This window comes from Spermophilus citellus, assembly GCF_964194105.1.
Source record: "Spermophilus citellus genome assembly, chromosome: 7".
NCBI lineage: Eukaryota > Metazoa > Chordata > Mammalia > Rodentia > Sciuridae > Spermophilus > Spermophilus citellus.
This window is the reverse complement of record NC_138188.1, coordinates 92,963,775-92,990,888: the sequence shown is the minus strand read 5'-3', so window position 1 is coordinate 92,990,888 and position 27,114 is coordinate 92,963,775. Positions and strand designations below refer to the sequence as shown.

At 36.0% G+C, this 27,114-nt stretch overlaps 1 protein-coding gene across 14 annotated transcripts in view; it reads right to left on the bottom strand.

Moving 5' to 3' along the window:
• Positions 1–27,114, bottom strand: part of BBX (BBX high mobility group box domain containing) — a 262,512-nt gene that overhangs the window by 13,365 nt on the left and 222,033 nt on the right. For 12 of the 14 annotated variants that reach the window (XM_081301612.1, XM_081301606.1, XM_081301608.1 and 9 more), the window contains 5 exons: positions 19,183–20,191; positions 18,044–18,182; positions 14,816–14,964; positions 4,621–4,710; positions 3,249–3,308 (listed from right to left, as the gene is read on the bottom strand). In XM_081301612.1, the coding sequence (XP_081157738.1) occupies positions 3,249–3,308; positions 4,621–4,710; positions 14,816–14,964; positions 18,044–18,182; positions 19,183–20,191 (1,447 nt within the window). The remainder of the gene's footprint in view (positions 1–3,248; positions 3,309–4,620; positions 4,711–14,815; positions 14,965–18,043; positions 18,183–19,182; positions 20,192–27,114) is intronic. The other 2 variants (XM_081301610.1, XM_081301611.1) reach the window with 1 other exon arrangement.

Sequence of the window (27,114 nt, the reverse complement as noted above, 5' to 3'; positions counted from 1 at the left end):
GTCCACTGGGCTAGATTTTATACTCAACAATAACCATAACACACTTTAAGTGCATCATCTGAGAGTGATAACATGAGCTCACTCCTGGAGCCACATTAGGAATGTGGAAATAAGAGGCTATCTTGTTTTCCAAACTCTACTCCCCAAATGTTAAGAAAATGTTCGGGGAAAAGCAGTACTGCACGTGGATTGTACCCCAGGAGGCCACTGGAATCATGAATTAATTCACTTTGCAACTGGAGGATTCAATTTGAATTATTATAGCCAGATCTTAAATCTCATTGCCTTTGGTTGGTCTCCCATGCACTAATACAGCAATCAGATTCTGAATAGAACAAAGGAAAAAGAATCAAATGAATGAGACTTATTTAAGGTTCTGGGAGACTTTGCTTAAGTTATATAGCAACTATTTCAAAGCTGAGAAAGGAGATCAAGTTAGAACGGAAACTGAGGATTGTGTTTGAAAATCTAACTATAAACCAGAGTCTTTCTCCTGCCTGTGATTACATTTACATACTGAAAATAAACTAATCTGATGGAGATTCCAAGTCTGAGGTTTCTGGGTGTTTTTGGGGGGAGGAGGGGTAATATACCTTTTATATTTACATCTGAACCAAACAAGGACTAAAAAGTCCACAGATATGTCTGAACAACTGAAACTGTAGTAGTCAAAGGGGCTTCAATGGCATGAATCCAAGTTTCTTCCCTTTTGCTTGTATTGGTCATGCTTCAATTCCCTGCCATGTGTTTGGGATTAATAAAACCTTCCTTAATTCAGTGGGGCTGCTATGAAGATGAAATTTTAAAAACATATGTGAAAGTCCTTTGTAAACTTTAAACTATGAAGATGTATTAATTATATTATTATTGCAATTAGAAACATCATGGACATGTAACAGCATGTTCTCACAGAAACAAATATGGCAGCAGAGGTAGGTCTTCTTTATGAGAAAATTGTACCTTTAATTCTAGGTTATAGGCAATATATTTAGTTGTTATATAAAAGTTTTGAGAAGTGATTTAGCCATCTTTTAGTTTTAAAGGCATAGGAGAAAAAACACAATAAATTATAAGTTTAGCATTTAACCCTCAGATGTACAACTAAGGATCTAAAGATTTCAGATATTTTGGGAAAGAATAGTGTTGCAAAAGCAATTCTACACAGGATGTTGTAAAAAAAGTACAAGTGAACTTCAAGTCATCCACTTTAACAGAAGTCAGGGACAGCTGAATAGCTGGACAGCCTCAGGTGAATCAAGGCTTTTATTATAGACAGTAGCTACAAACAACTCCTAACTTTTGTGCCAAATGGCTTATACATGTTAAAATTATCCAGGATTATGGCTTCATTTTCTGTCCCTAAGTATTTACGCCTTCCAAAGCAAAGCTGTAATAAGCAGCAATCTGGCCATAGGTGAGAGAGAGGATGAAGTAAAGGGCTTAGATAATTCAAAAGCACATAGTCACCACCTGAACCAGTAAAGGCTGGGAGTGGTATGAAAATACATAACCAAGAAAGGTCACTTTAAATTACTAGTAATTTTCTGATGCTCAAATTGATTCCCTTTTTTCCAGGCCATTTGAAATGAGCTTGTACTCTACAATAAATAAACAGCATGCATTTTTCAGTGCATCCTCTTCAAAGCTGTGTTCCATATACATTAACAATATCTATAATTAAATATCACCAATAATAATTCTATTTCTACTAACCTCTGAGGACTACCTGTAAGATTCAAAATTGATTTAGTTTTCTATCTCTGAAAGGCAGAAAATTAGGGCTGCAGAATATGGTGCTTCTAGCATCACATTAACCACAAAAAATACCAAAGTAACAAAATCATCAAGTGTTAAGGGGAAAATGAAATTTGTGATTTTTGAATTACTACATCCTATCATTCACCCAATCCCTCAACACAAGAGAACCACATATGTACATAGGACAAATGTGGACAGTAAATCCTAAACAATCTGTCCTACTGAAAAATGCTGATTAGTGGCAGATCTGATAACCTACCTAATTCCCTATGTTAAGTGTTCTTTCTACCATACTGCACTAGTTGTGGCAACTCAGGAGCATTTTTAGTGTATAAAAAAAGCTAAGCAAAACAAAACAAAAAAGGAAGTATTTAAAATGGTATCATTTGAAGGGAAGAGTAATGTGGTCTTAAATGCCTTTAGCTTTCTCTGATAGGTCATCAGTGTCTTATATTTATAAAAAATGTGTGTAATATATAATACAAAAGAGCTAATAATTCAATTTGGGGATGTTAGGACTGAAGGCTGGGAATAGCACAATTCATATTTTGTTCTGCCTGCACTTAGGCAGAAATAATACTTCACAGAGGTTGTGAATGTGAAATAATGGGTCAGAAAACATTCATATTGATGTCATTTTCTGTAAAAGTAAAATGATGCAAAAGCAGATGTGGCATGTATGAATTATGTCCATTAAACCAAAAAAGTTTTTGATAAATGTAACTCAAACTAGAACTGGCACTGGGGGGTTGGTAAATGGGAATTTAACTTCCACCAAGTTATGCCCTCCTTTCTTTAAAAAAAATATTTTAAACAAGCTCTCACTTGGTTGCTAAGGATGGCCTTGAACTCAGAATCCTGCTTCAGCATCCCAAGTCCCAGGGATTACAGGCATGTGCCACCATACCTTGCTAAACATGAATATTTTTTTATAAATACCTTAAAAATATGAGTATTTCTGAAAAGTGACTAGGGTCAAATGTACATATTGATTTTTTTCTCCTTTTCAGTAAAGGAAAAACTATATTTTGTAGACAGGTTCCTTTTCTGGACATAAGTAAATCAAAGAGGTCCAAACTGGATGATCGCTAAGATTCCTTCTAGTTTTCAAATGAAGTAAACACTGCACGAAAGTATTCAGGTCTTTAAAATTATCTATGATGAGAAAAGGGGAATCAATGGGAAGAAGGGAAGGATGGCTCCTTAACTCATATAAATTAACACTCACCAGAGTGAGTCATTAATGTCATAAACAAAACTCAAATCTCTGGTTAATGTCATTCAAAGGTTTCAAATTCTCCTTTCATAAATGAAACACCACAATATATTCTGTCTGACTCTTTGCGGGAGACCTCAAAATGTAATTATTAACACAAATTCTAATGCTATTGGTTGAACCTATATAAATGATAACTTTTTTAAGTCTATAAAAAATTATTCAATTTTCAACTTAGACTATCTGAAATTAAACACTATGTTGATTCTTTTACCTTCTGTAGGGTGAATGGCATCCAAGTAGAGTTGCTTGTTTGACCATTTATCCCCACTTCCTAAAAACAATGATAGAAAAAAATGTGAAACTGTATTCCTAATATGGATATAAATACTATAAAAATAAGGTTATGTACAAAGTAACTTAAATATGAAACACCATAAAAATAAAATGGAATTTTATTTCAATTATTTTGTTCTCAAATTGTATTTGCCAACTAAACTAATGAAGCTATGGCTGGAGGCTACACAGGAAATGGATAAACAAAATTTGTCTTTTGTGAAATACACTGTTGGGTAATTTCTTTGACTTTAATACACAAAATTTGAAGATCAGTAAAGGGTATGACAATTTTACCTGGAAAGTAAAGTTTTTTCACTGGAAGCAAATGAAAAAAATATATACATAAATACACAAAACAAACAAAAAAGAGGCTGAGTAGAGGTGAAAGCCCACATTTAGTAAGAGGATGTTACACACAGGCACACACAGGCGCATTCGCCTACACAGAAGACAGCTGCTAGTGAGAGCCTCACTCAGGAAGCACAGAGTGCTTCACATCTGGCCATGCAAGTAGGATGCGAGTGTGCATCAAATGAGTCGGTTTATGGCTTGACACTGACATGCAGGCAGACACTGAAGCCCAACCTCCAGGACTTGTGGCTACACTGAGCCAGATGGGAAGATTTATCTTTTATGTGAAGAAGGAGTCCTGAACTCCAAGAAAGAGATCTTGAGATGAGTCCTGAAGAGGTTCAAGGGCCCATCAAGATCATAACAATGATAGATGTTCAGAGGAGAGGAGGGGTGGGGTACATTAAGGGCCCTCTGGAAATAACAGTTATGTGACTGTAGGAGTTGGGAGAAGGGTTCAGCCAACATTGAAGTACACAGAGGAGGAAAAGAGGCAAGTTAGAACTTAGGAGTGGAGAAAAATGTCCATGGCAATCCCCAACAGTGGGACTTTGACATGAATATGAAGATTTCAGGAAGCAGAAAAAAAGTGGTTATGGTGTGAAGGGCTGCCAGACATGGGGGGCGGGGAAGAGCCAAAGAAATGAATAGACACGAGGTCAAAAAGACTAAATTACAAAAGGTACCAAATGTAGATGAGAAGAATCAATTTTAAAATTCATATGGAACTCTGTACAAAAAGACAAATATGGATTTGAGTAGCAATCCAAGGGATGGAAGTTTATAATTAGCTGCAGAGTCTAGAAAGAACAAAAATGTCCAGCCAGGAGCTGATGACACTGAAGCAAGCACAGGGGAGAAAAAGGCAAAGGAGGTGCACGCGGAAGCTTTACTCAAGATGAGCTGGCAATGGAGGCGATCAAGAAACCTTAATGGAGGATGGAAGGCACCAATACCTTTTTCTGGAACATTAGGCTTCTCCTTTTTGTGCTTATATTTGCTGACAATTTTGTGGAATAAGTTCTTTTTCTGAGACTGGAAAGGACCTACAGACAATATTAATATGAATATATTTTAAATTTGCAATGCTTTACAAAACAATATTGTGTGTTTTAAAACAATTACACCCTCCTCCCTCCTGTGGAAAGAGTAAATCCAGTTGCAAGAAACATCATCTTGCATCTCCACTCATCTTGGGACTCTGCCCTTTTCTTTAGGCTTGTGTAAAACCCAGTGAGATTTTCCTTGTGAAGTATTGGGCAGAAGCCTCCATTAGGGCTGGAACTTTCTAGGCAGAAACTGCAGATTAAGTGGGTGGAAACGGATTGCAACCAGTACCAGAAGCATGGTGATGGTCTATTACAGAGCAAAGGTTCCACTTTAGATGCCAATGCCATGAAGGAAAGAATGGCATGTGGATTTCATCGCCTAAGAGAACTGACTTTCACAAGGACAGCACCTTCAGGATGACAGCTGACCTGAGAGCATTAGGTAGCTTTCTGCTCTTTTTGGAGGCTACTCTAGGAAGAAAAAAGTGATTTAAAAACAGAAAGATATTTGGAAAACCAACAAAACAAAACTTTGATGTGCTCTCCTGCCATGTGCCTGCCTAGTCACTTCTACCCTCCCTCTCTAGTGGGTCATTCCATCAGTATACAAACGTATGTTATTTGTCCCAAATTTTAAAAAAAGTTCTCCCAAACTTCCCTCAGTCGACTGCCTTTGCTGTCTCTAAGTTCTCTCCTTCGGTTTTGTCTTAAACTCACTATAATCAGGCTTTCACCCAGCCACTCATGAAAATCTGCTGCATGAAGGCCAACAGCTGAGGCTCATGGTGCTCATGAATCTTCCAATCTAGCTGTTCCCTCCAGGTCCACCTTCTGCCTTCAATGCTTCCTTCACCTGGATTCCAGGACACAGCTGTTTTGCTTTCTCTCTTCCCTCATTGATCTTTCCCTCTTTGTCTCTTCTGCATCTTCCTTTCCCCAGATGTTTTAGGTTTGGAAAGCCCTGGACTCTAAAGTGGTTCTTGTCCTCTTCCCTATTGATTCTCCTTCCTTTGGTGATTACTTCTGGTCTCAGGGCTTTAAATACCAGCTCACAGATGCATCACCCCAGCACGCTGCTGTGTATTTGAAAAGCCAGCCACCTTACAAATTTTCATTGTATCTGTAAGCTCACATCCTGCTTCACTTCTCTCTAGCAGAGTAGCCTCCTTGGCTACTCCCTGCACATACAAAGTCTTTCTCCTGCTAGTAAGATCTTTATGTTGGCTGTCAGCTCTGCCTAGAAAATGTTCTTCCAACTTCCTCACCACCTTCAAGGTTTTGCTCAAGTATCACCAGACCACCCGTTGCAAAACTGCAACCCCACCCCATTCCCATCCCTTGTGATCTGCCTTTCCTTCACAAAATTATCATTAAGCTGATTAAAAACAAAAAAAGTTCTACTGAAATATACTTCACATATAAAACAGTTCACTCACTTAAGGTATATAATTCAATGTTTTTGATATTCAGAGATACGTGCAAACATCCCCAAATTTTAGAATATTTCATCACCTCAAAAATAAACCACACATCTTTTAGTTATCACTTCTCCTGTACTTGCAATTCCCCTCTCCCTAAGCAATCACTAATATTCTCTGTTATAGAAACTTCATATAAACTGAACCACATAATAAAGTCCTTTTTGATTGGCTTAGGATTTAGCAGAATGTTTTATAGTCTTATCTATGCTATATGTAGTCAGTATAAGAAGAATAGTATATTTCATTGTACGGATATAATACATCTTGTTTATCCATTTAGCAGGTGATGGATATTTATATCAATTGTTTATTTTTGTGAATATTGCTGTTATAAACATTCATGTACAAGTTTTTGTTTAGATGTATGTGTTTGTTTCTCTTGGGCATACACCTAGGAGTAGAATTACAGGGTCAATAAGAACTTTTATGTTTAACCTTTTAAAGAACTGCCAAGAAGCAGCTGCACCATTTTATATTCCCACTTGCAGTATATAAATAAGGGTTTCAATTTTTCCACATTTACTATTATCTGTCTTTTTGAGTATGGTCATTCTAAGGTTGTGGAAATGATACCTTTCTCACTGTGCAGATTAGTTTGGGGGAAAGTTTCTATCTAACATTAAGTCCTACAATCTATGAACATGGGATATTTTCCCATTTATATTATTTTTCTTTCTACAATGTTTTGTAGTTTTCATTATATTGTACTTCTTTTGTTAAATTTATTCCTAAGTACTTTATTCTTTTTGGTGCTATTGTAAATGGAATTGTTTTCTTATTTCATTTTTGGGTTGTTCATTGGAAGTATATGAAAATATAATTAATTTTGTATGATTTTGTATCCTGTAACCCTACTAAACTCATTTGGGTATTTTAGTAGATTTCTTAGGATTTTCTATATTCAAGTTCATGTCAGTAAGTTTTACTTCTTTCTTTTAAGTCTTGATGGTTTTTGTTTCTTCTTACCTAACTACTGCCTAGACCACAGTACCATGTTGACAGAAGTAGTGAGAGTGGACATACTTGTCCTGTTTCTGAATGTCAGGATCAGGGAAAGTGTCTGATTTTTCACCATTAAGTATAATGTTATCTGGGCTGGGGATGTGGCTCAAGCAGTAGCGCGCTTGCCTGGCATGTGTGCGGCCCGGGTTCGATCCTCAGCACCACATACAAACAAAGATGTTGTGTCCGCCAATAACTAAAAAATAAATATTAAAAATTCTCTCTCTCTCTCTCTCTTCAAAAAAAAAAGTATAATGTTATCTATGTGTTGTTTGTAGATGCCCTATCAGGGTGAGGGAATTCCTTTCTGTTCCAGGTTTGAGGTCTTTATTATGAAAAAGTACTAAATTTTGTCAAATGCTTTCTCTATTGAGATGATCATGTGATTTTGGCTTTCAGTCTGTTGATATAATAATGTTACATGAACTGATTTTGTGGTGTTAAACCAACCTTACAATCCTGGGATAAAATCTCACATAACCACAGTGTGTAATTCTTTGATTTCTTAGCATTTAGTTAAGGAATTTTTGTGCTCCTTATTACCCAGGATATTGGTCTGTAGTTTTCATTTCTTTGTCTAGTTTGACATTGGAATGAGTCCCAAAGTAAACTGGGGAGTGTTCACTCTTCTATTTTTTTTTTTTTGGGGGGGGGGATTCATTTATGAAGATCTGGTACTAATTCTTTCTTTAAAAGTTTGGTACAATCTGGTGGTAAAGCCATCTGAACCTGGACTTTTTTTTTTTTTTTTTTTGGTACTCCTTAGGCATATTTCCAACCCTTTAGGCTAATTCAATCTCTTTAATAGTTATAGGTCTGTTCAGATTGTCTGTATCTTAAGTTGGTTTCAGTAGTTTGTGTCTTTCTTGGAATTGTTTGTTTTATCTAGGTTATCTAATTTACTGATATAAAATTGTTCATAGTCTTCTAATGCTTCTCCTTTCTGTAAAACTGATAGTAATGTCCTCTATTCCATTTCTAATTTAAATATTCTCCCTTTTTGCTGGTTACAATTGAGCTAAATGTTTCTTAACTTTGTTGTTCTTTACAGAAAACTAATTTTTGGTCATTAATTTTCTGTTTTTCTATTCTTTATTTATTTCATTTAACTTTGTTAATTTCCTCTCTAATCTTTATTATTCCCTTCCATCTGCTTTTTTGTTTAAAAACATATTTTTAGTTGTAGATGGACACAATAACTTTATTTTTATGTGGTGCTGAGGATCAAACCCAGTGCCTCACATGTGCTAGGCAAGACCTCTACCCCTGAGCCACAACCCTAGTCCCTTCATTCTGCTTTCTTTGAGTTTAACTTTGTTCTTCTTTTTCCAATGTCTTAATGTGAAAGGCAGGGCAGATTACTGATCTGACATCTTCTTTCTTAGCTTAGGCATTTAGAGCTCTCTAAACATTACTGTAGCTATATCCCTCAAGTTTTGATATGTGTTCTTCATTTCTACTCACCTCAAAGTTCCTTATGATTTACCTTTTGAATTCTTCTTTGACATATTGGTAATCTAGGAGTGTGTTGTTTAGCTTTGATGCATTTATGAGTTTCCCAAGTTTTCTCTTACTATTGATTTTTAAATTTATTCCACTGTGGTCCAACAATATGTGTTGTATTATTTTAATCATTTTAAATATATCAGTTTGCAAAGCATATTGTTGAGATTATTCCATGTTTACTTGAGAAATATGTTCACTTTGCTATTGTTGGATAGTGTTTCATATGTGTCTGTTAGTTCTGGATAGTTTATAGCACTGCTCAAGTCTTTTCTTCCCTTGTTGGTCTTTGGCCTAGCTGCTTTGTCAACCTATTCTTTTTTCCAAACCACTTCTCACCTCTACACACATAATAACTTTGCTTACTTTGGGCTCATTTATGGTCTGAAAACCCCAATAAAATTTAACCTCCACAGCAGCAGTTCTTTGCTTTCATTCACAGATATAACCTAAGTGCCTAAAATAGTGCTTAGTGCATGACAGGTTCTCAGTAAATATTTGTTTCACAAGAAGTAAATAAAGTTCTGAGAGCAATGCTTGGCACAAAGTGTGCAAGAAATGACATCTGTTGCTGTTATGACACCATAAATCTGTGTAAGTGTTTTTTTGATGAACACACCAAGACATCCCTCTAAATAACCCATAGAAACACTTCTGAATTGTCTGTTGCTGGTTTGAAATGGAAATAGAAAAGGCACTTGTTTGCTTCTTTGAGAAAAAGTGAGCAATAAAAGAAAATAAATTGAAGGTAGTATGAAAAAAATGTCATATATACATGCTATATTATAGGTGTTCTATATAATCTGGTTGCAATCTCTGCCTCCTATATTTCATAAAACCCAGGAAACTGCAGGCTGGTACACCTGACTGATATGTTGGCAAACACAGAAAACAAAAGCAGAAAGACAGTTCTGAAACTCTTCAGGATCACAAAGTCCCTAGTAGATTTACCTGGAGGAAAATAAATTAATAATGATAATATATTGGTACACAGGGAGGATGAGATCAGAAAAAGTGGTTCACAGAAGCAAACTGATGTATAGACAGGGTTAGGAAAGGAGAAAGGGGATATCTTTTCAGATCCAGCCATACTTAGAGAAATCTAAAAAGTGCACAAGTTAAGAACAAAGCTAACAAAGAACTCAGCAATATTACCAAGGGGGGGGGATAATATCCAGCGTGCTTTTTGTACATAAATGAGCTTATAGAGACTTACATTTTAAAATTCCTGCTCCAAGCCACCCACACAAACATAGCTATAAAATACTCTAAAGCAAATGACAACTTCTTCAAAGAAAGTGACAAACTTGAAAAGAAAGTAATATATAATATCTAATCATATTTACTGAAAAGCAGTAATTTTGGAGTCAAGAAGTGAACAATTTAATTTCTGCTCACCAGCATGGTATGTATGTTTGAAATGTTGTCTAAAGAAAATTAAGTCAAAAATTCATAACAAATAGCAAATAAAGGAAATTTACTACCATCTTTTTAAATGTAATATAAATTTAGATTAACACAGAAGTGTCCATGGAGGACAGGGAAAGGTGATAGTGAAAAGGAGAGAAAAGAGTTTCTGAAAGAATCATTCAGAAAACAAGGAATTTAAGTTTTTTACTCTACTACCTCAAGCTTCCATTCCATCTCTTTCCCTACCAAAGTTCTTGAGAGAATATTTAGATCAACTTCAGTGTCCTTGTGATAAAATCACTCACTGCTGATATGCAAACTGGCTTAGGTCCCTCTCTGTTTGAGTGCCTGGGCAGGATGGCCTATATTCTCCTTTGCCCTCCAACTTAATAGCTGGGTAGAAAATAGGGCCTAAAACAAGCCAAGGGGGTGACAGGTTGCCATAGACATGTCAATAATAACCTTTCCAAAACACATTGTTCAAAGCTTGCTGAAAATGGACATTTTGGGGGGTAAGACTGTATAGTGACATAGAAGCCTTTCCATTGTTAACCTGGTATGGTAATTTTTTAAGGTCAGCAGGAAAGGTAAATTAAGTGAACCCGCTTTTTAGAACTGTTGTCATAAACAAATGTCAGGCATAATTCTAATGGTGGTGGCTTTCCCCCAGATTCTATAGTTTCATGTTTTCAACCTACAAAAAGAGCAAGGGTTTTGTCGAAGATCAGGGTGCCATTTCTGTCTTGAACACATAACGAGAAACTAATGAAATAATAAATTCCTTTGAAATCATTTATATCAAAGTGCATCCAGCTGCTAAGCATGTGGATCTGTTGACATGCATAAGTTCTCAGAAGTGTACAAGCCACAATGAAATTAAAATTCATTAAGGCAGAAAAGCTACCTTCTTGGGCTGGATGTGCATGCTTTGTTAAGTATCTCAAGATTACAAGAGTAAACATATTACAAATGTGTTGTCACCATGTTCCTGAAAAAAGTGTGATGGCAATGAAGATTCTCAAAACAATTCTAGAACAAAATGAAGAACTGTTCCTAACCGAACAGCTGTAACTTCCTAGTTGGAAAGGCTGGCTGAACTATTAGCCAATCTTAGTTCTCTCAATCCCAAACAGGGAATATTCTGTTTTCAACTTTTGATTTGTGAAACTGCTTCTTTTATTACCACTGTGATTAAAAAAAAAAATTCAATCTTACAATAAGTGTGATTGAAGGGGCTTGAGTTGTGGCTCAGCGGTAGAGTGCTCACCTAGTTTGTGTGAGGCCCTGGGTTCGATCCTCAGCACCAAATAAAAACAAAATAAAGCTATTATGTCCAACTACAACTAAAACAAATTATTTTTTTTTAAAGTGTGACTGAAAAAAAAAATAAAAAGAAACCATAGTATATTTGTTAAAGGTCAATGAACTACATAAGAATAGAAGGAATAAAAGAGGAAAAGTTAAGTCAAAGGTTAACATGGGGCATTATCAAACACCCTAAATGGACATCAATTTCCTTTTTCCTCCAAGACCATACTTTGTTTGAAAATTACAATTTTGCACAGAACTTTGACTTCTGATGCTTTTGGAAACAAGGCTTCACACATCAGAAATATACATAAAGTAACATGTCAAACAAATCTCTTATGAAGTTACAATTAAACTTAGGGTCATCATTTAAAATTTTCATTTAAAAACAAGTAATTACAAGAGAATGATGTCAGATTGAAAACAATGTCAAACTGGGCTACTTCAACTGAACTGCAGTATGTTAGGTCAATAATAATTTACTGGATAGTTTTGTTCTTAGAAGTGAAGGGAAATTCTAGTTCTCCAACAACATAATACAGCACAAACCCAGTTGGAGGAAGATGGCACTTTGTTATTTTCATCCCTTTCCTGGCAAAAGTTTTTACTTTTGCCAAGATCTATTATATAGACATAAGGGACAGGGCACAAACAATGAAAAGACAATGGTAATGGATAAGAAACTATTGGGAAAAACAAATATGAACAAGAAGACCAATGGGAAGATAGAGGAATAAACCCACATAAGTATAATGATTTTGAGATACACAACTGCATAAATGCATAAATAATAATTTCTTCTAAAAATTAAATTTCAGAAAAATTCTGTACATTTGATAAGCCAAAGTTATCTAAAAATCTACTAAGTATAAACCATGAAAAAATATAATGAATGTTGAATGACAGTATATAAGAAAATAAAACTGGACCAATGGCAAATTTTTAGGGGAAAATGAGTTTCCTAAGGATACAAATCCGTCTAATGATCCCATACACAGTGCTTGCTTTGGATGATTCATTATGCAAAGGTGTAAAGAGTCTAGAGTTGAAGAAAACAATCTCATCTATCCCCTAAAGATCAGGCAATTACAGCACAGCTGGTATGATAATTTCATTAATAACTCGTAGCATAGTACATTGGTGTTGCTAATGCCAAATTACAGTCACAAATACTATTTCTTTAGTTTGTTAAATACAGAATATATTATTAAATCTCTGCTTTGTTTTAATTGCATTTTACTTTATGAAACAGAATGCAGAGCAAAATCTAAAGTCTTGGGAGACTTCCCATATGTTATTATTTATATACCGGATAAGAACCAGTGACTTTGTGGCTTGAGAGGCATACTGAGAGAGACAAGATGATACTGTATGAAGTAGCATTTTCTGAAATGCTATGTCACATCAAAAGAAATACTATTAATCTCAGCTGAGAGAAGAAAATCACATAATGGACAACTAAGACCCAAGAGAAGGTTTCATGAAAATAGATTCTAACTTCAGGGCTTTATAGCTTTACAAAAATAAATCTAATGTTACCTTCCCTGATATATAACTCGGCCAACGTCAGAGCAATAAAATGAATGTCTTGAACTACACGGAGGGGGATAAGGAAAGCATCCTGTACATCAATCAATTAGGCTCTGTTTTACTGGCTTGTCAAGTATTTATCAGCAACTTTAAATCCAAGAATTGTGGGAGCTCAAGGTAGCTGGTATCTTTGGGCTAACAGACTACTTTGCCTATTCCTAAATCTCTTCAGAGCATAAAGACTGCGATTTCATTTGGTAGTCCATTTCAGTGCTCAGCTACTACCTGTCAATGTCTACTTTATTTCTTTTCCTATCCATTTTGGAAGACCTTGATACAATGCTATTTTATTTTCCCAGATGAGCAAACCAATTGATGCAATAATACTTCCTTTTCCAGTACTTTATTTACTAGTCTTACTTTTATTAACCATAGAGAAAAACAGCTAATTCTAAAAATGACTTTTGTGTACCTCCTTTCCTTTAATCCCAAAGGGGGAATTTTCACCAGTCATTCAATGATGTCCTGAAATACAGATCTCAGAGCAACCCTCTCTTTGTGGCAATTCATAAGAATGCTTAGGTCTTGAGAGAGAACAGTTTAGTTATTTTTAGAAGACATCATAATTTTCCCTGATCCATATACCTTAAAGATCCCCTCAAAAATCCACAAAATTGTATCTCTCCATTAATATTTATATATGATCTATCTAACATACACAAAAGGAAGGAATTAATCTGATTTAACACAAAGCAGGAAACAGACAGCCACTTCTGCAAGACAATTACAAAAACTCTTCTATCAAATCTTGCTCAGAATTTGATCCTGAAAGCAGCTGTAGCTCAACCACACCAATTCTTCCATTTATTTTCTGTCCCTAAAGGACAGCTCACTGGAGGCATACTTTCTCCACCAATCTTCAGACCTAAAGTCAAGGTGGAAGACAAGGTTCTCAATGACAGCAATATTATCATTTTGGATAGAGGACAATCTCCCTTGTGCTTGGAATGTCCTGAGCAAAGAAGGATGTTTGGCACCTCACCACCATCCCACAAATGTCAAGAGGAGTCTCAGGTATTGAGACCACTGAAAATGCCCCACACTCTTTAAAATCCTTTTTTGAATGGTCATGCTGAGATCTGCCAAGTCATGCTGATAATTGTAAGAGATTTAGGGAGAGAGGGAGAAGCCGAGGGGTTGGGTTATGTAGCTCCATGATAAAACACTTGCTTAACATGTACCAGGCTCTGGGTTAATCCCCAGCACCACAAAAAAAATATAAATAAATAAATAAATAAAATACAGTAGCCAGATAGGGAGAAGCCAATTCTTGAAAATAAATATGCTAAATAAAGCATTTTTTTAAATTTAACAAAACCAGTAAAATATATATCACTGCAGTATTGGAGGTACTTTTACTTTCATTTGGTCCATACTGTCAGTGAAGAATAGCTTCTGCTAATCAGGCAAATATAATGATTTTATAGTCCAGAGCCCAACCTGTTGTAGACTCAAGAAGACAAGAATTGGTTGGATTCAGCAGTTTCTGGAAAGTTTTACATTCCAAATTAGAGTTCTGGAGAGCAGAAGGTTGAAGACTGTATAAAACACATCTGGAAAAACTGGATACACCTTTAAGGGCAATGTACAGACTAAGATGCCAAAGGACAGAGGTGAAGAAGAATGAGGGAGGAAAAAAGGGAGGCAGGGACCAAGATAATCTTGAAAAGCAAGCAGAAATTGTGACTCCCTACTGCCTTAATTCTAAATACAATTACTGTACTTATCTAAAGGGAACTGCAGAAGCTTAGCCAAGGGGCTGGTTGAGAGTCTGACCACACTGCAGGGAGGTACAGGTGAAGGCTCACCTTTGCTGGTTTTAGACGGTTCTGAGGACCCATTTCCAGTCTTCTTCTTTTTTTTGGGGACTGGTACACATTTCCGGTCAAATGTAATAGGACTATATTGAGGGAGACTGTTGAATTTCTTTTCAAATTCTTCATCCAGCTTTACTGAGCTATTAAAATTGGGGAGAGGAATCAATCAGCACATGACCAAATACTTAAACAGAAAATGATACAAGACATAGTTTTAAGATATTGCATTTGAAAACAGGATCCCTTAGGAATTGAGGCATTTTAAATAAATTTTGTGCAAAGAAAAAAAATCCACATTTTCTGACATGCTTGAATTTACCAAGTTTTCTTTGTAAACTCATATGACAAGATGCATCCTTACCTTAGAAAAATAGAAACATTATTTAAAATATTAGAATATGTTTGAAGTGGGGAATCTGTCATACTCTCCATTGACATGAGAATTTCTCATAAAGTTCAGTACAAAGCATACCTTATTCAGTTTTTCATTTTAAAGATTATATATCATATATATGCATATGTATTGACACTTATTAGTTTTATGAGTTATGCTTAAGACAAGTATACACATATACATACAAAGCACATAAAATTTGAATATCAGAAAAAAAATGCAGAACAAATTAAGATGAAAAAAACACAATGAGAAAAGTAAAGTCAGTTTTCAATGAAGTGGTGAGAGGCAACACCACTTTAACTTATAGCACATATGACTAAAACTTCCACTGGCAAGGCTGGGGAATCCCTGGAATGGCTTTGACTGTCTCCAAGGTCCCCATGGAGCAATGGGCTGCCTATCTGTTGGATCCTAGGCTGGCTGGTGGATATCATTCAGTGAGACTTATTAACTAAGGCACTCTCGAGACAGATGGGGAAAGCTACAGAACTGCTACGCCTAGTAGATGGGAAATGGAAGGTGTATGGAAAGAGAGTAGCTTTGGTAATGTGTTTGGCTTCCAGCTATGAGATGCACTTGAGATATTCCCACCTAAAACTGTTCTGTTTTAGAGGAAGGTATGAGAGTTGTGAAGCAGAGGTAAGAAGGTCAGATGACCAACACAAATGTTAAAAGAAAATGGCCATTACTAAGTGGAGCAGTGGGAGGGTAACGGGTAGGACATACTCCTACCAATAAAATCATCTTTTCTCATCAATTAGGAAAAAAAAAGCTCATGCTGATAGAAAGTTTGCTATTAATCAGATATTATCAGAATGTTTTTTTCTTTAAGTCATGAGTTTGTCAGACAATCTGAATATCCATAAAAGACAACTATGAAAATGCAGGACATAACTTACATGGTCTCTTGGGACTGTTTACATTTTTAAAGAGAACAATGATAATCATCTATGTTTTTTTTTTCTGGGAGACTTTTATAAAATTAGAACTACAAATATTAAACTGAATTTTTCTTGGCAGTAACTAACTAAACAAGTAGTACTTATATCTGAGATTAAAAAGATAGTGTTCACCTACAAATCTCAAAGGAGACTGACAGGAACCATCATTTCTCATTGTTTAGGCACTACACTGGCATGTTACAAACAAGGTAATACGAAACAGTTGGATCCTGACAGGTCAAAAAGTAGTTAAGGAGGAAAGAGCACTAAATTGGAGGGTTGATTTAAACCACCAGAAAACCACACTCTCAAATATATACAGGTGGCTTTCTCAGAAATGATGAAAATACTCATTTCTTTGGGGACAGATTTTTAAACACTGTTTCAAACTTATTCGGTTTCTCACCAGACTGGAGAACATCTCTTTCTCTCAAATTAGTTTCTAATAGAAGTATCAGTCAGTTCTACTGGGGAGCCTTGATGCTGGCTTTTTCACCTAGCACTTCTATAACGAGAGCTGCTTCCCTCTTGTTGTTTAGACTCAGAAGGCACTGACAGCTATTCTAGAAGATACGAAACAGTGGTTTAAAAGCTCAATGATCACTTTTTCGGAAATTCTGCATTGAAAGTATCATTTGATAATGACAAATGGGAGGAAATTCATGTCATTACTTAAGCATAATATAAGCACAACTAATTTGAAGTACTTTGGATTTTTAGAATATTAGAAATGAAATATATACAATTATAAGTATATTATTTCAATATAAATAATCTTGAGGAGCCAGCACCATGAGAAATAATTTCCATCCTCCCACTTTATGATGACCTAGAGTCTTAGAATTAACCAGACTTTAAAGCACTGTAATTTCTGAGGAAAAATATTATATTATTCCACAAATAGAAATGCAAATATTATGAATAAAATAAAATACACCAAATGCATAAAATTTGCATACTTTTAAGCACTTATGAAAAAACAGAGAATTATTTCCATTCAATGTATTCTTTTCAAATTGTGCTAATGAGAAATCTCAAAGGATTTTCAAAACAGTACAACCAAATATGCAGATACTTTCCTCACCAATACAAAGCACTGAATCTTACATATTATTAACAAAATGCTTTATAATAAGATGGTTATTGAAAGACTTTGGCATAAATTAAGTATGAAATGATTCTTCATGATTTTATCTTGATGTATACCACTGCTTGTTTACTACTACATTTCAATGCACAGTTAATGCCTTGAATGTCCTTTGTACCATGAGAATATTCAACCTAATCTTTTCTACTTTTGTGTGCTAGGAATGGAACACCAGGCCTCCTGCAAGCTAGGCAAGTATTCTACCACTGAGCCACATCCCCAGCTTCTCAATCTAATATTTCGATCTTAGAGCAACAGAAGATGGTTTGAACTAATCAAGGTTAGAGGTACAGAAGCATAATTTTATTTACCTAATGTTTTCCAGCTATCATATTTTATACACATATATGCATACATTTAGAAATATTAAGTGAATATAAATATAGTACTATAAATAGAATACATAAAATGGGCAAAATGTAAATATATTAACAATATCCATCCAAAGTTTCAGATATGAGAAAGGGTCCTAGTGATATTAAAGGATTTGTAATACCACCACTGCTTATATGGTGGACCTTGATTTACACTCAGACTCAAGTGTAAAACCTACATAAGTTCTATTGTGCCTAAAATGTGAATGGGGTTATCACACACATGAATGTATTAACAGCAGGAATTGTGTAATACACTTGATTTTTGTTTTCTAGGGAGCTTACTAAGTCTAAGTGACAACTGATTCATTCGTCCAACTACACGGGGGTCTGTGCAGTGCAGGTGGACTGAGCACTTACCCAAGGAGAGAGTCTTCCTTGGGCTTTGTCTTCTTGAACTTCTTGCTCCCACTGGTCCCACTCTGGTTAAAGGTCCAGCTTTCTTCACTCCAACACCCTTCGTGATCAGAGGAGTTCCCTTTTCCTGAGCTTCGTTTACCTAAGGGTATTCAAGAAGAAAGCATGTGCTCAATACACTGGGATTGGGAGAAATCAACTTAGTCGTTTCACAGGTGAACTCTTGATTTCTTAGGTGTTATTTGTTTGATACTATCTGTAACTTACAGAGATGATTCACACTGGACTTTAATAATGGAACATGCAAAGAAGGTAACTAATATAACTTCTAGGATACGTTGTCTTAACAGATTACCACAGGATTCAAGAGACAGACCTAAGTTTTCCATTTGATAACCAGCTTAAAGCAAGCAAGCCCTCTGCTGATACACACTTCTGATTTCCTCAAGATTCACTGAAAGGACATCCCAGGAGAACTATGTATTCCCAAGTAATCTTCATTCAAAGCTTACTGACCTAGTGGAATATAGCGTGGCAAGAGATAAGTACCCTAAGCAGATGCTATATTTTAAGATAGGTAAATTTACATGGAATAAAGGTATACACGACAATTAAGTTTCTGGGTGCTGTCATGTTTTAAAAAAATTTCAATTACATTTTCAAGATCCTGATGAATATATCTGCTTCATTTAGAAAATTTCATCTGTTTTAACCAAATCAAAAGCTCCACTAGGGGCTGGGGTTTTAGCTCAGCGGTAGAGCACTCACCTAGCATGTGCGAGGCCCTGGGTTTGATCCTCAGCACCAAAGATAAATAAATAAAATAAAGGTATATATTAAAAAAAGCTCCACAATACTGATTTATCAAAATAATGAGCCAGCCCATACCAGTAAAATGAAAGGGTTTAGGCATTTTGAATATTTACATCTCAAGAACTATTTACAGGTATGTACTCTTCTGAATGGTGCTGGCAAATATTTAAGTAAAAAAATAATATGACCCACATACCACAGAGAACCCTCTGGATGTAAGAAGCTATCTGGATGTCATATTGTCCTTTATGGAGATGCTTTTCAATGGGTCTAAAACAGACCTTCCACTTGGTTTTCATGTTCCTTTTAGGTTTGTAGCAGTTACTTACCTCTGTCAACATTAGCTCTCAGAGAGGTGAGCATGCCCTCAGACACCAGGGTTTTATAAAGAGCACCTTTGCAAGACCTCTCAGATTTCCTGGAACCACAGGTCTCTATTTTTCTGTGACAGTCATTGTCCTCAGGCTTAGCCTGTCCCGACAGGCTGGTTGGTAGTGCATCCTCTGTGGGAGTCAATGGTTCTGCTTTTATACCCTCTGGCACCTCACCAGAAATGTTCTTGCTGGCAGAAATACTAATGAAATCTGGAGGTCTTGACTCTTTGGTGATGTCTGAGGATTTCTCCTTTGACATTTTCTTCTCTCTTGATTTCACTTTTTTCTTTGGTGGCTTGGCATCCAAAATGCTTCCCTTGCCACTTGAGGATGTGCGGACCTTCTTTCGTGGGGTTTCTCCAAGTTTGTCAACACCCCAGTCTCCTTTTGCAACAGCTTCAATGGTATATATGACACTCTCAATGTCAGATTCTGAAGACTGCCTCTTTTTGCACATCTTTTTGGGTGTGGATTTATCATTTCCATGTCGATCCATTTTGCTTTTCTTCTTTTTCTTTTTTAGCTTTTCTGGTTTGGTTAGAGCAGTAGGGTCCTCAATGATCATAATTCCATGCGGATGGCACATGTGATCCTTTCTGTTGGGAACATCACTTATTATTATCTTGCTACTGGCAGAGTATGAAAAATCAGGGAAGTGACTGTATTTTTGATCTTCCTCTAATTCTTCCTTTCTAATTTCTTTGGGGTCTTCCATTTTTATAGCCATTACATTATCCATTTGTAGCTCCTCAAAATTTCTAAATTCCTTAGAATCTCTTATATTCTCCTTGGATGATTTTTCAAATTCTCCTTCCTTTTGTAACCCAGCTTCATCTGTTTTCTCTATTTTTATTTCTCTTTCCTCTTTTCCCCTCTCCAATTCTTTGATTCTTCCACCATCTGATTCTTTTGCTTTTATTAGCTTTGTTTCATCCATTTTCACTCCTTCTGATGCCAGGCACATCTAAACAGTTAAAACAAAAATGGAGAACAACACAAAATATCCTCATTATTCCATAATCAAAATTAGCTGCTAACTTTTCACTTCTATCCCTCTTTAAAAAATAATCACTACAAACTTTATTAGTCAGTGCAATTCTGCCAAAGTAACTTAAATGATTTAAATGAAAGTTCTGTAGGCAATGTGATACAATCATTAAACTCTAGACTAACATATATCTGAATCATCATTTCCAGCTTCATCAGAAGCTTTTTGTATGAAAATAACATTTGGTAGGAGGAGAATGGGACTTGGACTTAAAAGACTCAAGTTTGATTCTTAGTTTGGCTGCTCATTAACTTTGTGGCATGGGATGAGTCACTTCACTCCAAACTTCCCTGTAACCTTTGTAAAATGGAAATGATCCTATTCCAGAGGATCTTGTGAGTTCTATGTGAGACAAGTACTTTCAGGGCTTACTTATCCCAAAACTCCCTTCAGATGTTTGCCTTCCTAGCATCCTTAAAGGGAAAAGGAGAATGGCAGGAGCGTCTACCAATCCCGTTGAAATTAGAAATGGCACAATGATCACTGAACCACTGCAAAAAGTTTCAATAGAAGTATAAAACATTATAGGTCCCCAAATGCTGACAGAAAACTCACTTAAAACCACAAAAGCTCTGAAAACAAAGGGGATTTCTGTTCATGTGATTTGTTTTTAACTCATTTGGTAGAAATTTCAATCTGATCTGAACTTACTTGGCTATAAATTCTGCCCTAAACCAACATGAAAACGTTTAATGTCTTAAATAGTTTATCTCACTTAATGACAATTCATATGTTTTTGCTATCAGAATATTCATTCATTTCAATATGCACTGTGGAAATTACATAGAGTAAGATGTATCTACTGTATCATTTTCCTAGAATCTGAAAAATTCTGAATGCAAAACACATCTGGTCCCAAACTAGTTAAATTTTTAATTCTCCAACAAAACTCACAACATTTCACACTTAAGACATTTAAGGGGAAAATTGCCAACTTCCTCTCCAGCTCATAGGTACTTTGAAACTTCAATTACAGTCTATTTTCTAGAGGAGTAAATGCAGCTTATTGTAAAATTAACTTTCAATATCTGGATTTTCATTCATAAATACCTAAGTGCAAGCTCCGAAATGCCATGGCCAAGTAGGATGCTTAAGGTATAAAAATCAATCAGGTCAGGTTTCTGCCTTTGAGTAATTTATCAAGAGGCTGGTAGTGCTGATTTGGTCAAGGGCAGCATAGGATGTCTTAGCCATAACTAATTTTATTTACTTTGCATTAGCAACTTAGAGGGGAAAGAGTATTGAGGCTTGCTGAGTCAGTACAAAGTCAAGTACATGAGTAGGAAACCAATCTGTTTTAAAAAAAACCCAAATGGCAAGTTTTCATTTTCATTAAATTCATTTTTTTTTTTTTTTTTTTTTAAAGAGAGAGTGAGAGAGGAGAGAGAGAGAGAGAGAATTTTTAATATTTATTTTTTAGTTCTCGGCGGACACAACATCTTTGTTAGTATGTGGTGCTGAGGATCGAACCCGGGCCGCACGCATGCCAGGCGAGCGCGCTACCGCTTGAGCCACATCCCCAGCCCTAAATTCATTTTTTAAATGGATAATACACTGAGTTAAATATCAGATGCTCTTTTGTCTCATTTTTTTTTTTCATTTTTGTACTTTCAATGCATCTCAAACCTTTCCGGGAGAATAATGTTATGATTAGTGAGACTTGTAAAACATTGGAGAATGGGGGAGAGGCAGACACTGCATTTGGGAAAAAAAAGAAACATCACAAGAATGCTTAGCCCTTCAGATCATTCATAGGAAAGATCTGAAATATCAAGGAGCTATCTATTTCAGAAACTCATATGTAAGGTAACTTTTAGTGACTACAAAGACTGAGAATTTTCATTTATTAAACCTAATCAGAAATAACACAAAAGCAAAATGTTAATTCTGAAATACCAACATATTTAATTTTCCCTGCATATTTTACTCTTATGAGAGAATTTGATTTTGAATCAATTCTAAAGTAATTTTAATTTTCCTTTTTTGCCTATCCTAGCCTATCATGAATAACTATTCCAGGTGGTCTAATAAGAATATACTAGTTTTAGAAAGAAGGCCAGAAAGGCACCCTTAAGGTAAATTTTATGATTTTTTCAACCAGCCCCCCCTGGTGGCCTTTAATAGAGCATTTCAGGGCCCTTCTCTCATCTAGGTCCTAGTTTTTACAGTGGTATGCAGACAGTTTGCATTTGTACAGGTCCAACTTAGCAAACCTAATAATACTTCGCAAACTCTATTCTCTGCTTCGATATATTTCAAAATGATTCTCCTCATCATCCCTAATAGAATTCTACAGCTAAGAATGAAATGGAACACATGCAACATTCACTCTGGGGACATATTCGTGGAAATAGCATAATATTTCTTGAGTAGGTAATTACACCAAACACTAGTCATGCTTTACTTCCTCGTTTCAGGCTCTTGAAAATTTTTTCACAAATACAGTATGTTAATCCTAAACTATAAGAGAGAACAATTATACTGCTGGAGACAGAAATACAAAAGTAAAACAAATACCTCTGAATTACAAACCACAAATTACAAATTTATATCACTATCTAAAAGCCAAATCAGACTCTAGAGTTGGGTGTCATTCCAGAGGCTATCTAACATAACCTTCCCCAAGAAGGAATTCCCACTACTAAAAGACTTCCCAAGAGTTAGTGAACCAACTTCCGTACAAAGACTTAATTAAGTCTATTACTCTATTAGAGAGCAGTTCTGTTTAAATTCTTTTTAAAATACTGAGCAAAATTTTGACTATCCTATTAATCTTAATTGCTGAAATCAGAGCAGGCTTTACTAAAAAGAATTGGGTTCCTGACCAACTACCATAACTTACCTAAAGCCACCCAATAAGCTAAAGAATGGAGTTTGAACCCACAGAGGAAATACCAGGTGAGAAATGTGATACTGGTGCAACTTTCATGGGGCTCCTGTGAGGTAAAAGTGAACAAATGTGGGCAAACACAACCTGCACGTGTTACAAAGTTTTACCAGGGTTGAGGACAATGGACACTTCACCTTAGCAATGTCTTTCATAAATTATGTTCTAGTCTTGTCATAATATATCAGATGAGAAATAAAACCATTTGTTAGTTGGCAGGGACATTTTCAATGGGGTGCAGAGATGAATTCTTTTAAAAACATATCACAAGGCTGGCGATGTGGCTCAAGCGGTAATGCGCTCACCTGGCATGCGCGGGGCGCTGGGTTCGATCCTCAGCACCACATTAAAAAAAAATAAACTGAAAAATAAATAGTTAAAAATTCTCTCTCTCTTTAAAAAAAAGTATCACACTTCTGGCCTGTATTGAACTTGTGGTCAGTTAAAATCCCAGATTTATTTACCCACATAATATACTGGTTGGCTTCTCATATATATTTTGTACCTAGAGGCAAGACTTTTTCTTTTTTTAACAGTACTGGGAATTGAACCCAGATGTGCTCTAACCACTGAGATACATCCCCAGACTTTTATCAATTACTTTTCTTTTGACACAGGATCTTATTAAATTGCCTCAAACTTGCCATCCTCCTCCCTTAGCCTCCCAAGTAGTGGGGATTATAGGTTTGTATCTCTGCACCCAGATAGAACTGCATTTTTTTTTTTAAATATCTGTGTCTTTGTCTAAATCTTGGGCAACAATGTTGTGTAGGGTATGGATCAGGACAGAGCCTTCTGGTACTTCTAGATCCCTTTCATTGGGTACTTCTTAAATATTAATAATCTTCAGAATCTAAGAATGTTTAATAATCCAGTCTAAATTTCTTCCATTTTGTTCACATGGACGTTGTATCTGTCAAGTCTTGCTGAAATCTAGATAGAGTATGCCAACAGCATTCTCTAAGTCTGCTTTATAACTATAACCATACCAAATAGAAAATAAGGTTGCCCTGTTTCTAGTCAGAGTCTAACTAGGCAAACAGAAACAACTTAAAAGCCTACCTAGTAGAGGGACTTTAATGTAGGGAACAGGTTGCTACACAGGTCATGAACAACTAAAATGACTAAACAGCAAGCTTGAGGCAACCCAGGGATTAGCACCAGCAGAAAGCCAGAGTGAAACAAACAGGATAAAAGTGTTATTGAATATCCTTTTGGGTCTTCTAGGTATAGAATCATGTCGTCCGCAAATAGTGATAATTTAAGTTCTTCTTTTCCTATTTTTATGCCTTTAATCAGATCTACATATTGTGGGGTCGGGCTCCAAATTCCTTAATAGGACACCCATAGCACAAGAGTTAAATACAAGAATCAACAAATGGGACTTACTTAAACTAAAAAGTTTTTTCTCAGCAAGAGAAACAATAAGAGAGGTAAATAGGGAGCCCTACATCCTGGGAACAAATTTTTACTCCTCACACTTCAGATAGAGCCCTAATATCCAGAGTATACAAAGAACTCAAAAAATTAGACAATAAGATAACAAATAACCCAAGCAACAAATGGGCCAAGGACCTGAACAGACACTTCTCAGAGGAGGATATACAATCAATCAACAAGTACATGAAAAAAATGCTCACCATCTCTAGCAGTCAGAGAAATGCAAATCAAAACCACCCTAAGATACCATCTCACTCCAGTAAGATTGGCAGCCACTATGAAGTCAAACAACAACAAGTGCTGGCGAGGATGTGGAGAAAAGGGTACACTTGTACATTGCTGGTGGGACTGCAAATTGGTGAGGCCAATTTGGAAAGCAGTTTGGAGATTCCTGGGAAAGCTGGGAATGGAACCACCATTTGACCCTGCTATTGCCCTTCTCGGACTATTCCCTGAAGACCTTAAAAGAGCATGCTACAGGGATACTGCCACATCGATGTTCCTAGCAGCACAATTCACAATAGCTAGACTGTGGCACCAACCCAGATGCCCTTCAATAGATGAATGGATAAAAAAAATGTGGCATTTATACACCATGGAATATTACGCAGCACTAAAAAATGACAAAATCATGGAATTTGCAGGGAAATGGATGGCACTAGAGCAGATTATGCTTAGTGAAGCTAGCCAATCCCTAAAAAACAAATACCAAATGTCTTCTTTGATATAATGAGAGCAACTATGAATAGAGTAGGGAGGAAGAGCAGGAAGAAAAGATTAACTTGAAACAGAGACATGAGATGGGAGGGAAAGAGAGAGAAAAGGGAAATTGCATGGAAATGAAGGGAGACCCTTATTGCTATACAAAATTACATATAAGAGGTTGTGAGGGGAATGGGAAAATAAACAAGGAGAGAAATGAATTACAGTAGATGGGGTAGAGAGAGAAGATGGGAGGGGAGGGGAGGGGGGATAGTAGGGGATAGGAAAGGTAGCAGAATACAACAATTACTAATAGGGCATTATGTAAAATTGTGGATGTGTAACGGACGTGATTCTGCAATCTGCATTTGGGGTAAAATTGGGAGTTCATAACCCACTTCAATCTAATGTATGAAATATGATATGTCAAGAGCTTTGTAATGTTGTGAACAACCAATAAAAAAAAGTGTTATTGAAGGCCAGGTGCCCAGTGGAAGGCACAAGCACACTAACCCTGACATCTCTTCACCCCTTCCCTACACACCCTCATCTCTCCCATCCCGACCCCCAACCAGTGTTTCCCACTGGATTCCAAGAAGAGTGGAAGCTGGGGACACAGGAGCAGAAGAAAGGCAGTCTGTAACCATTTGGGATATAAAGGTAGCAAGCAATGCAAACAGCCTAAGGGACAGCACGTGTGACAATGGCCTTTGTAAGGGAAACTTTGATAATTCCCAGTTTTCATCTTCTTTTCTGTGAGTTCAAACATTATTCAAATAGTTTCCAATATTTCTAGAAATTAATAGCCTACATTTGAGGAATTATGCTTACTTTTGTTGAAAATTAGAATGAAATTTATCTCTATTTGTTCTCATTAAGTTCTATTTCTACAACTTGTTGAAGGTTACCAAAAGTGAGATAAATTTCATTTGTGAGGTCTTGCAGTATCCTACAATCTTTTTTTTTTTCCCCCTGCTGCAGGAAACCTGAATTATCATGCCAGGATCATGTTATTCCAGCTTTTTCTAACTAACTAAATACATACTTGCCTTTTTTCACTTATATTTTCTCAATGAACATAATATTCCTATCCCCTCCCCACACTGGTGGCAAAACACTTTTTGCCTTTTTCTTCTTCTAATCTAGACACAGCCAATTTCCTTCTACCTTTAGTTCTAAATAATTTCAAAACAGTCATAAGTTTGCTTTGTTTCTTTCTTAGTTTTTGCTATATACATTTCATGCAAGATTCAGGACATTTTTTTTCCTACTAATTCTTTTGTATTCCTCCTTGGTTACTTATTAAACAAAGTTCGTATTCTTCTACAAATACATTCATTAATTAGTATTTGTAGATTTAAAAAATTTGAAAACCTCTTCCTCATTTTTTCTTTTGCTGAAAAAAAAAATACACACACACACACACACACACACACACACACACACCACAAGTGTGTGTGTGGCAGGGAACAACAGACGGACAGAGACAGACTCTTAGGGATCTTGGGCCTTGTTTCATAGTAGAACCTATTTGTATGTGCAGTTCCTGAATTTTTTGAAACTCACTTTTCCTTAAGTCTAAAGAATATATTTGACTCTCTACGGCATTCTTTGTTCAAGCATCTTCTTATAAGCACTTCAGTTTCCTATCCATTACTACAAAAATCACTAAAGATAAACTCCCCAATTTGTTTTTTATTCTTTTCCCCCCTCACCATAATAGGCATCTGAATATGACATAAACAGAACCTGGGAATAGCAATGGATGTAATAACTCTAGCCTTTGCTCTTGCAGATGGACATATTCTGT